The 11,971-nt window shown below is 38.9% G+C and overlaps 1 protein-coding gene across 3 annotated transcripts; it reads right to left on the bottom strand.

The window, feature by feature from the left end:
• Positions 1-337: 337 nt before the first annotated feature.
• Positions 338-11,639, bottom strand: mgrn1b (mahogunin, ring finger 1b). Of its 3 annotated transcripts, XM_036566823.1 has the most exons (17): positions 10,975-11,639; positions 10,378-10,496; positions 10,144-10,232; positions 9,749-9,895; positions 8,953-9,070; positions 7,830-7,896; positions 7,622-7,665; positions 7,356-7,403; positions 7,146-7,214; positions 6,675-6,834; positions 5,164-5,273; positions 4,738-4,952; positions 4,057-4,168; positions 3,929-3,974; positions 3,614-3,700; positions 3,320-3,365; positions 2,053-2,224 (listed from the first exon to the last, which is right to left on the bottom strand). In XM_036566823.1, the coding sequence occupies exons 1-16, from the start codon at positions 11,060-11,062 to the stop codon at positions 3,325-3,327; spliced, it is 1,560 nt and encodes a 519-aa protein (XP_036422716.1). In that variant the 5' UTR covers positions 11,063-11,639; the 3' UTR covers positions 2,053-2,224; positions 3,320-3,324. The 3 variants fall into 3 exon arrangements, with proteins under 3 accessions (XP_036422715.1, XP_036422717.1, XP_036422716.1); XM_036566822.1 differs by lacking the exon at positions 3,320-3,365 and having other exon boundaries at positions 338-2,224; XM_036566824.1 differs by lacking the exons at positions 3,320-3,365; positions 3,614-3,700 and having other exon boundaries at positions 338-2,224; positions 10,975-11,638.
• Positions 11,640-11,971: the final 332 nt, after the last annotated feature.

Genomic DNA, 11,971 nt, shown 5'->3' with positions numbered 1-11,971 from the left:
CAGGAGACTTTCTGGTACTTGGGTAAAAACAGCTTAGCTTACAGTTAACATATTTGACTCTTATACACAGATCTTCTTCATGATTTGTGAGCAAACCTTATAAATGAGCGTGTTACGACATCTACTGGCCAAGGCAGGCTAAATGAAGCTGTCTCTACCCCTTTAATGTAATTTAATAGTCTAAGGCCAAAACATCAACTCCTTTTTAACTGATTACATCAGCCGTTCATTTGCATTCTGCCAAACTAATCCAAGCTCACTCACTCCTCAGTAGTCCATAAAGACGGTTCATCAAAGGTTTATCAACAATAACCTGCATGAAAAATACAGCAAGAAAGTAAATTATTGAAGAATTTATTGGTTTTGACATGCAGCTGTTCACTAAACACTCGGACAAAACATATACTGATCTTACTTGAGAACCATGGCTGACCCAATGTTAACATCCTGGATACCAGGCCAATAATATTACGAACAGGAACAAGAAGGCACAGTGGATCATTAAGTTGAAATGGCACGTTATCTGAGGGAGATAAATAAGTGAGCATCTTCCAGAGCCGAGAGACATATTAAGTAGATCATCTTTACCTATATATCATGCAGATCTTAGCCTGATAATTAATATGAAGCCACCAATCAATATTGCATATAAAATATTACAGAGCTTTTTAAACATATTAACGGAGCAACCATCTATGAGTAACATCTTTAGGTAGTTTACTCGATCTCACAGATGTGTTGCACTATAGTTTTTAACCTACACAAAATTAAACACACGGAAGAAATCAAACAGAAATACTAGTATTGTTATTCAATATAGTGGCGGCTTAAATAATCAAATAAGTATATTTCATTGGTAAATCATTCTACAAATACTCTCTGTGAACTACTATACAAATGATAATACTATCCTTGGTGCTTATTTCAATGCGTGGTCATATGCTGCAAGCTGAAAAAATACACATCTCAAGCCTCCGAACGTTCTCCAGTCACAAGAATAGAACAGCTCAAAGCACAATTAAGTAGCAACATTTCTTGTTCAAAGGCACATATACCTCTATGCATAATGCTACATTTACAACACAGCAAGTCATGGTGCTTTGGGTTGGATGAGTTGGAGATAAGAGATTAAATCAATGCAGATTCAGAGTATACTAGTAAGTGGATGGACGCATTGAGTTGCTCTTTCACTAGCAATAGTAAAGGCAGAGATATAGATGTCTGCAGTACTCAACATATCATAGGACCATGCTTAATACAACTCAACTTCGTACCAGAGTAACGGATTTTCTCATTTACAAAATAATAAAAACAAGCTATAGTAAGGAATGACTGTATATAGTTAACATAATGTAGTGCGATAAGCTTGTTTTACAGAACATGTATACGAGGTGCAAATACACTTAAAGCATTAGATTTGGTCATAAAACTGATAAAGTAACAGCTTGTGTGGTATAAACACACAGCTAAAACGAGGTCCAGTTCTCAAAGAAGAGATGCAAATGTGACTCTCTTCATTGTTCAATCAAATTAAATGCAAAAAAAATAATAAGTTCAAGACATCTAAGCACTCGCTATAAAACAGTACTTCATATCAAATTCACAAAGTTACAGATCTATAATATACACAAATTGGTTTAGTTGCACAATAGCTCTATGTTACTATCAACACTTCATCACCATCATCAACTCTATGAAATGATTTTGTTTTTTTTCTAATTGATAAGATGTGCTTGAAGTTTTAACCATAGCTGGTTAGTTTTGCATCTGTAGTTAAAATCCCTTAACTTTTCCACTCCTGCCTCAACCCCACCACACTAAGAAGAGGCCACAGAAATGTACACACCCCCCTCACCCACCTAACACAATCTCAATTTTTTTCCTTAAATGGGTCAAATTATAACCTGTGTTAACTACAGCATTTCTAATTTAAATACACATTATTAATATTCTCCGGAGGGTACAATGAAATGAAAACTGTTTTCAGTCAGCCATTCGACTTTACAGCCACTGCACCTCAGACCACAGGTGGACTTTAAAAGGACTGCTTAAGGGTGGTGTGGGTAGGTCCAGTAAAAGAAGCCTCTGAGAGATGAAGGGAAATGTGAGGGTCTATGGTCTGGTTATTCATCTTCCATGTGCAAACTGCTTGTGGGACCCAGGAGAGGCTGGCTGGAGCAGCTTGTGCTCTGAGTGATCAGACTCTCCATTGAGCCTGATAAACCTGCGACACAAGAACGGCGCATCACAACCACAGAGACACTGGACATACACACTCAAAAGACATCCTTCAAATCAGATTCCAGAAGAAGCAAGCAGGGTATAGCACAAATGCAGGATCTTCAGGATGCATACTGACCAGTGCTGGACAATATACAGTCTATACTGGTATTAATCAGATAATAATATTTATATTTATTTAAAAGGTATTGACAGATAACTAAAACGTACTTAATTAAAATGTATGTATTTGCTGGGCTTGTTATGAAAGAACTGTTTCAAACACATGACTAAGAATCAATCAACTAAAATAAATAATTTCATATGGTGATACAATGAATTGTTTAGAAATTAATTGTAGTATTTCTCAGTTTCACCCAGCATTACTACTGACCCATTATGAACCCCCCTAAATACTGATTGTCCAGTGATAGATTAGCAACTGCAAGCAGGCTCAGGCACCTTTGACAAGCTTTCAGAACTTTACCACAATGGTGACTGTAAGATATACCTGAGTATCTGGAAGGTGATGTCAAATTTTACTCATTTCATAATCTGAAGACACAAGAGGAAATGGGTAGTAGCGTAGAAGACTGCACTGACAACTGATCTCATCAAAATGTAACAATGCAACAAAGTTACAGATCTGGTCAGAATGTCAATTCAAGGTAAATGGCTAAGTAAGCTAACAAACAAGTAAGGCTAACTAAGTCTTTCTTTGGTGATTGCCTAATCACTCCTCGCTAGCTAGTTTAGCTAACAATGGAAGTATTTAATAAGATCCAATGGGATACACACTAAGAGTTTCACTTAAAATGCATATAAACATACTTTTACCCATCCTGCAGTACAGGAACAATGCATTTCACTTTTGCAACAAAATGGGAATGAAATTATGGAAATCTAGCCTTTTCATTAAGAACTGCAGTTGTAAGGCCATGCTCGAAAGCTTGTCAGAAGTAGTAACCAAGGGGGCTGGGCTTATTAAAGGACAAACTCACTTTTTCAACATTTACAGACATTTTCAGGTTTATCCATAAATGTCTGTATAAGGGTGAGAAGAAGAACATGAAGGACAGAGACAGAGCAGCCTACATACCAGAGTTACTCTTCCATACCGATAGAGCAGGAATCAGGACCTAGAGCTGCAGGTCTCAGAGTAGGGTCACAAGAAGAAGGCAATGGCAGGCAAGAGAAGTCAGAAAGACAGAACACACCACACACATTAGACTGCAAAGCTGACAAAAAGCCAGTTAGAGAGATGCACAGTGGCTGCTAGAAAAACACAGCTAACTTTTTTGCCAGCAAAGAACACAGGAACAGTGTACAAATAGCAGGTACAAATGTCTGGAAGAGAGAAGCCCCTTGTCTGCTTATTAGAAAGGCCACTCACCAGGTGGGTCACTCTCAGTTTTGGTTAGGCTGCTGTGCTCACTGCTGCAGTCAGGCACAATCTCACCCTCCGAGTTCAGCCTATCCTCTGTACAGACAATATTAATAACCCATTCTAAATTTTTATGAATTAGCAAAGAGCTGCTGTGTGTGCGCGAGTGTGTGTGCATGTATCAAGGAGGTAGAAAGAAAAAAGACTGATGCATCCATTTCCAGATGACCACCAAGGCAGTGAGAAGCTTTCAGTTACAGTAGAGTTCTGTGTGGAAAGACAGCGAAGAATCAAAAAAAGCATTACTTTAAACAGGGCACTAACCATCTTCAGGAGACAGGGAGTCCGCAACATCCTCTCCAGCAGTACCCTAAATAATGACAAATGGTGAGAAACAACGAGCATGTGTGTAGGAGAGTAAACAGAAAGTAAAAAGTATACTTTTGACTGACCTCGGTAGGAGCAGGGCTGCTAGACAGCAGCGTATGGGCCTGTGCATCAGACATCTCTGACAGCTTCTCCTCGTCCTCCTCCTGGATGGGTGATGAAGGCGACCGCAGGGTGCTGTGGAGAGGCCAGAAAAGAGCTCAGCCAGGAAAGCAGAGATATCTTGCACTTTTTCCCCTCTCACCATACTGGCTTCTGCAAAGTTGGCTGAGGACTTGCTGACTCAGCAATCAGCCCCAGTACTGGGCATAAGAGGAGGTCATGACCTCTGGCACAGTGCTGCAGACCAACTCACACATGGAGCGGCATGTTGCCATTGCCCAGGGCCAGCCGTTATTCAACACCATCATGAGGATGCCAAAAACTCTGCCAGTGTCATACTCTCATGACACTGGCCACTCTATTGTGCCTCAAATTTAAGAGAACATTTCAACCATGAAATGCTTATTTGCCGATTTTGAATTTGATTCAATTTTAATCAGCTAATCCAATAGATGAGACACTGCAGATAACTGACAATCTGTGACGTTTTCATAGACAATTTTAATACATCTTGGCAACTGACTCCCTTAAATTAATGATGGAAATGACCCCAAATGTGCCAGCTAACTTCAGGTCACTATTAGCAATATTAGGATGTTTGGATGAAGCACTGCTTTAAACAGCAATCACAGTGACAAGTTTACCTGTCAGGTGACTTGCTGACTTTGCCCTTCTGCAGGCCGCTGTCTCCAGAGTGCTCGGGAGAGCTGAGCTGCCGACTCTCCCCGCTCAGACTGCCCGAAAAGTTGATCTCGTCATAAAGAGGGGCTGATGGGACCACAGGAGACACAGCGGTGAGCCCGTTCAGAGCTTCCAACAGGGAGATTGGCTCAAAGCCAGGGGGAACTGAATCGGAGCTCTGAGGGCAGAAAGAGGCAAGGACAGATAAATGAATGAGCCATCTCTCAGAAACAGTGTGGAGAAGGTACACTCAGAATGCACTCTGAATCCCAGCCAATATATAAGTATACTATGTATTTTGAAAAGTAAATAACACATGTTAACATATGTTTGTGCATTATAATGACTTGCATAAATGTTCATGCTGATGGGTAACAAAAGAGACATACAGAGTGCTCATCATGATCCATGCTCTGAGCCAGCACAGGGCTGAAGGACACAGGAGAGAGTGCACCAGGCTTCTTCCTCACTGCTCTAATCTGTAGCAGGGCTCGAAATGCTGCACACACAAATCAATTTCACAGTTTATGAATATTAACCACAGTTGTTTAAAACCACCATTTTGATAATTCCACTTATACACCAACCAGCCACTTCATTAAGTACACATCCTAGTATCTACATACAATGTCTAATTTATCAGGTCATTCGTTTGTCTGCATACTTTGTTAGCCCCCCTTTTACCCTGTTCTTAAACAGTCAGGACCACCACAGAGCAGGTATTAAATTTACACACAGAAACTGATGGACTACAGTCTGTAACTGCAGAACTACTTATATAAGTGCACCTAAATGGTAAGGGAAGTTGATAAAATAGACAAAGAGAGTAGATACTAGGTAGGGGTATTTAATAAAGTAGCTGGTAGGTGTATAGAGTGAAGGGAAACAAGTATTCAAACACTATTGTTTTTATTATTTAATATACTTCCAGAACATAAATTCACTTCAAATTTACACCCATAATGTCTTTTGCATTGTACTTGCAACAAGTATCTTTCATGAAGATTAAGGAGCTTCTTAAAGTTCTCAGGAGCAACACTGAACAACACTCAAACTGAATAAAGCTACAAAGCCCTAACAAATACCTTAAAACTGGTTCAATAATATACAGATGGGATGTTCACGGAGCAATAAACATGGGTCCCTGGACAGGTGCGCCACGCGAGATTTTACAAGGTACTCTCAGACTAATGATAAAGAAGGTAAGAGTTGCTGGACGACCTGAAAGCAGCAGGAACAAGAGTCACACAGAAAATAATAGGCAAAAACTGCACTGCACTCATCTCCATTCCTACACCCAACTCCTCGACTAAAAAAGAAGCACAGAGATCCATGCACAAGCATTTTGGAATAAAATACTCTAGTGAGACAAAACAAAAAAATGGAACATTTTGGCAATAGTACTGGGTCACTGCATGTTATCAAAACATAGACGTTTTAACAAGACAACAACCACATGCATACTAGCCAAAATAACTCATCAGAGGGCCCCTTGTAACCTGAGGGAATTGAAATCGGGCTGCCAGGAGGCATGGGCAAAACTGAATCAAAGCGCTGCAAAAGGCTAATTACTTCTTAACACAGACATCTCAAAGTTGTAATTGCCAACAACGGCTTTGCAACAAAGTACTAATGTTTTATATTTGTGGTGTTTAACCACTTTTTTCCACTTCTCAATTTTGATTTTATACATATCTATGTTTATGCTTATGAGTGCAGACTACTTATTCATATTCGTAAGAACAAAATCAAAAGACATTGGGTGTAAAGTTTCTATAAATATATATACACTGGAAATATACTACATAAAAAGAACAAAAGTGTTTAAATACTTGTTTCCCCTCTTTGCACTTATTTGATCACAATTATGACAACAGTAAATGGTGTAACTGGTACATACGCAGTCTGCAGATGGGGCAGTTGTTGGCCTGGTAGCGCAGAGTATCAGCACAAGAGTTACACAAGCACAGGTGTCTGCAAGGCAGAATGAGTGTGTCGCGAAGGTCTGACAGACACACTACACACTCGTTACTGTTGTCACTGTTCTCATCATCAGATGGCTGGAGAAGGGATCAGACAGAGGGTCAACTTACACAGGCTCTGCAATTTAAATCAAAGCTTGCAGCACTGAGATCATGTTAAGTGTTTGAAAGAATGTTCAAAGTGGTATTCGCTGAATAGTTTTATACTGATGTCTTTTCGACAATGGTTTGATTTGACAGTGCTTTGGATTCTGTTCAAATGGGTTACCATATAAATTATTTTGCAAAATGTCTATCACAATGGGGAATATTGATATATAGACAAATATGAAAAACAGATGAAGAGACAAACATAACTACCTAATACGAGGAATGATGATTATATTTACCTTAGTCTCTCGGTTGTTCTTGTTTTCAATGCCATAAATCTCCTGCAGAAGGTAACTAACCCGATCCACCTGTAAACAGTCAGCAGTGATATCAGGTGGTAAATCTAACAGAAGCTTAGCTCCAGTGTAATGTAATCTCACCACAAAATGAATTATCCATTCAGCCTTCTTTAATAAGTTAAACAGCGATCAAATGCAGGTATTACTCACGATTTGCTTCTGCTTCAAGGGCTTCACAGAGAAACTTCCATCAACATGCTTTCAAATGGGAAAATATAAATTAGATTTACAGCAGCTCTATTATTCATTAAATATGCTTTCACAAACATAATCAATACCATGAAGTCACAAACATCATCAATAACACGAAGTTAACTATCACTGTAATTCAACTGTCCAGATGTTAGCTGAGTCACTTAAATGCTTAAATCTTGCTAATAAGTACGTATCTCAGAACTGAGTGTGGATCCACCTACTCGTTCAAAGGCAGCCAACAACACATGTGCATGTCCCAGGCAATCTGCAACAAGAATAATACACTTAAAACCACCGTAGGATCAAAGGTGTTCCTAACACACTGACCTCCATTAAGATGCAGTGCACAACATGGCTAACAAGATTTAGTAACACAGTTAAATATAGAAGAGCTTTTATCTAAGTCATATGACCAACTACACCACATACCATCTCCTTCATCCACAACAGCCTGAATGACCATGGGGAAAACACCTCTGTCCAAGTCAAAATTCAGCTGAAAACAATATCAGGGAAGAAATCATTTGTTATTAGATTTACACTGACTTATCCTCTATGTGAAACATTAAACCTAACTGTTTAAAGATCCTTAAGGAAATGTAGAGTTTATACATGAAATGAGTGAATGGCTTTTGTTCTAGGTCTCTGTTGAACAGCCAAAGAAAATACTAAGAAGAACAACAACTGACTCCAGCACTCCCCGTGCCTCCCAGTTTTAGTGTCATTCATAAGTTGTGCTTGGTTATAGTTATCATTTTTCTTCATTCAAATTTAATCAAAATATCATGTGAACACCAAATCGTGAACCCAGTATCATAAGTCAGCACAAATCATGAGCTGAGTGCATTGTTTAACCCCTGTGCATTAGTGAACATACATGCACTTTTTTTATATAAAGGACGAACACTGTAAATACGTTTATATATATATATATATATATATATATATATATATATATATATATATATATATATATATATATATATATATATATATATATATAAAATCTACTGGCCTTAGACATTTTAAGCACAGACTTTACATGTAATGCTGATACTTTAACATGTTATCAGATACTCCACATTTTTGCTATATGGGGACTGGGCATACTTTCTGACGTATTTAATCTGTAATTAGTTATTCAAGTTTTTCCTGTCGAACATACTATACATATTATTCATAGAGTTTATATTTATTCATTGTCTCTCCATTGATAAGCTTACAAGGGCTTTCCTTTTGATCACTTCTGTAGCGAATATACATAAATATACACAAAGTTTAATAATTGATCATCCTCCTTTCTTTCAATTCTATTACAACTGCATTTTAACTTTTTTACAGCTGCTGTGTCAAAGTTATCAGTTCATTTCAAGGGGCATTTTTTTCTCGTATTGCTTAAATAGTATTGCTCTAATAGATAAAAATCTATTAGATAACAAATTCAGACATTCGTCCATGAAATGATCTAAATGATAACATGATCTTACTTAAAATTCAGCATGACTGTATTCATCTGAGAGTGACATCACCAAGATGGGTTGGCAGTACTCACATCTTCCTCTTTCCATTCAGAAAAATCAATCTTGAAGGAGGGTAAGGTAAACTGCTGGCTCACCCCTCGCTTATAGTGCACCGTTTCAGACACCATTGAAGGACTCTTGGGATTATAACTTAAGAGGGAAAAAATACATCAGACCTCTATGAATAATAAGACACAGAAAACAAAGACTAATTCTATGAAACTGTTCCTTTATCACCCAGTGTTCTGATTCAGAAAAGCTCAATAATAATTGACTGCTCATCATAGACGGTAAATCTTCTCAAATTAGATTTCCAAACCACGTCACTGAATTAATGCAAATGTAGAGGAAATGAGACTCTAAGAGGCCAATTAATCAAATGCATCATGTGTGTACAGACTCCTGCTATGCAGAGCCGCCGTTCCTCTCAGTACAAACTTGCGGCGTATCCATGGAAACAAGCTGTTGCTATGGGCTCTGAATCTCTCTGTTCTTCTCAGACCTATAGCTATTATTCATTTTAAGCCTGGGGCAGAAAACAGCCAGATTTGATCATAATGGCAAAATGTTTTTTTTTCCCTCAACATGATAAAGACTCAGATCCCCAATGCATATAAGGCTAATAGATTTTGATGATGGTAATAGCTAATTAACCTCAGCAGGGTACAATAAACTGGAAAACACTGGCTGAAATCAGATATAACAGGACATAACAGGTTATTTGTCTTCATGTGTACAGGAATGATGATAAAACAGGTCTCTAAAAAGAAAGACAGAAATATACTACACATGTCTGTGGAAAACTGCCAAAAAGGGAGTGTGTCTTACACTGCCATTCCATTGGAAAATTCTTCAAAGGCCTGGCAGTAGATAGTTATGGCCACTCGAGCATCCGAATCAAAGGTGAATTCCACTCCATATAAAACCTTAGGCTTTGCCCCTTCATCAGTGGGGGTGTCACCATCATCTTTGTACCTACACACCAAACACAATTTGAAATCAATCTATACAGGTATTCTGTTTACTGGTTGAGTAATCTAAACATTATTTTCAAATTTCTGTTTTTTTTTTTTTCCCTCAGCTTGTTTAAGTCAGAGGCTCATGACATCCTCATATATTAGATGACTGCATAGTTTGCATGGGTGTAAACGTACAAAGCATTCTGAAATGGCATTAAGCAGCTTAAAGCTGGATTCGGAGAAGGAAGCAATATGATACCACACCTGACGAGTCGTAATGAGTCCTTCCTGATGTTAACAAGACTTCTCAAAGTCTTCACTGGCTCATGTGGTGCCGGGGTTACATACGGAAACTGGGAATCAATAACAATAACAGAGACGTTGCAATCAGTATGGCTTAAAGAAAATGAATAAGAAGTGTGCTAATCTCATGTTCAAAAAACACTGAAGAACAAATGACACTACCATGTATACAATGCTTTAAAGCCTCGTCCGTACCTGCACTGGACGGTTGCCTAGAAAATTTAGGTCCATATTCTCTCCAAACAGGTAACCTTCAGGGTGGGGTGTGTCAAACTTCTCTCCTCCCATGAAGAAGTGACTAGCAAAATAATTCCCTTTGAGGAAAAGAACTGAGTTAGTTTAAAGATCTCAGTTCAGCATACAAACCAATTTTATGACTCAAACATGTATTTAACAATACACTGTCACAGAACATATTAAGCATAGTATTAGACATAAGTGCGAACCTAATAACAGCATATGGCCAACTCTCTCTTATGCGCAATTATAGACAGATATTATTGTCAGCAAAATACCAAACGAGGTGCTTAGTAGCCAAATAAAATACTTAACCTGCGGTGCACCCATCCACAGACAAGCACCATGTTACACTATTTACTTCTTAAAGGACAAACAGCTCAAAATACAAGCAGTTATGCACGCTAGCTAGCTAGTTAACTTAGCTAACATGAAAAGAGCAACTGTGTTAGCGCTCAAAAAGTCATCCTAAAGAAACAACAGGACTAACAAACGTAAGCTAACTACATTAACTAGCTTAGCTAAATTAAGTAGTTGTCAAACCAGCAAACTTACCAGATTTGGGTGGAAACCTGTACGCCGAATTTGCCTGAATGTCGATATCCTCCACCCCAGCGATCCTTCTCCCAAGGACTGAACCCATGTTTTACGATTTAACTGCAATATAAATTTAACAGCTGGATGCCACTGATAAGCTAACCTAGCGAGCAAAAGAGCTAACTAACGCAGCAGCTGCTTCTGTTGTCCGTGAAACCAAACGCACTAACTAGCTAACGTCACCCCAGCTTCTCCGTCGTCGTTCAGCAGAACAAGTACTTCCAAGTACTTAGTGTTTAAACATGTTAGAGGTACTTAAATCGCCCTTTTCTCGACAGTATTCGTTTCACTAATATCTACCGCATACACATACTCGACCTCCACAACTTGGTCTGTTAGACAGCAAACCCAGTTAGCGCGCTAACGCGATAATTAGCTCACTAGCTATCTACTTTTAGGTAGGTTAGCTAGCTAGCTAATAATTAGCTAACAACCCTGTAAAACACGAAGGAAACTCAGCTGTCCAGAAAAGTACATTCAGACAGGCTTCCTAATATCTTTCGGAGTCTGTAGCGAATCGGCTTTCCTCTGGTAGCGTAGCTACTCGAAGATGATAGCCACGCTAAAAACAACTGAACGGGAAGTGGCAGCGAGTAACAGCACCGCTCAGCAGAGCGCAGGACGGGACCGGATTGGCTCTGCCGCGGGGACAAACCGTCCGCTCCGCCAATCCGGTGCGCAGACTCCGCTGCGCTTCACTGTAACAACAGAGGAGAGTGCGCTGGGTCTCCACCGCCACACAACTCCACTGTCCTTTACTACCGCTCTTCCATGTTTTGTATACATATTACAGTTATTATATTAACAATCGTAATAAGCCGACTGTCCGATTATTTGGCGACTAATCACGTTTAGAATCAAGTTTAGAAATAATTGAACATTAATTAAAATAATAAATAATAAAATGTGTAAATTGTTAGGCAAAAGGTCCATTTTTGTTGTCTCTGAAAAGGAG

This window comes from Colossoma macropomum, unplaced genomic scaffold (assembly GCF_904425465.1).
Source record: "Colossoma macropomum unplaced genomic scaffold, Colossoma_macropomum, whole genome shotgun sequence".
In the NCBI taxonomy this organism is placed as follows: domain Eukaryota; kingdom Metazoa; phylum Chordata; class Actinopteri; order Characiformes; family Serrasalmidae; genus Colossoma; species Colossoma macropomum.
Note: the sequence above shows the minus strand (reverse complement) of the source record. Positions and strands in the feature narration are given on the sequence as shown.

Bases quoted from the DNA above. Each gene is read 5' to 3' on its own strand.
- mgrn1b (XM_036566822.1), bottom strand. From the start codon at position 11,062: ATGGGTTCAGTCCTTGGGAGAAGGATCGCTGGGGTGGAGGATATCGAC. The intron at 10,497-10,974 runs GTAAGTTTGCTG...TTTTCCTCAAAG, and splicing joins CAGGTTTCCACCCAAATCTG to GGAATTATTTTGCTAGTCAC. The intron at 3,701-3,928 runs GTTAGTGCCCTG...TTGTCTGTACAG, and splicing joins CTCCCTGTCTCCTGAAGATG to AGGATAGGCTGAACTCGGAG.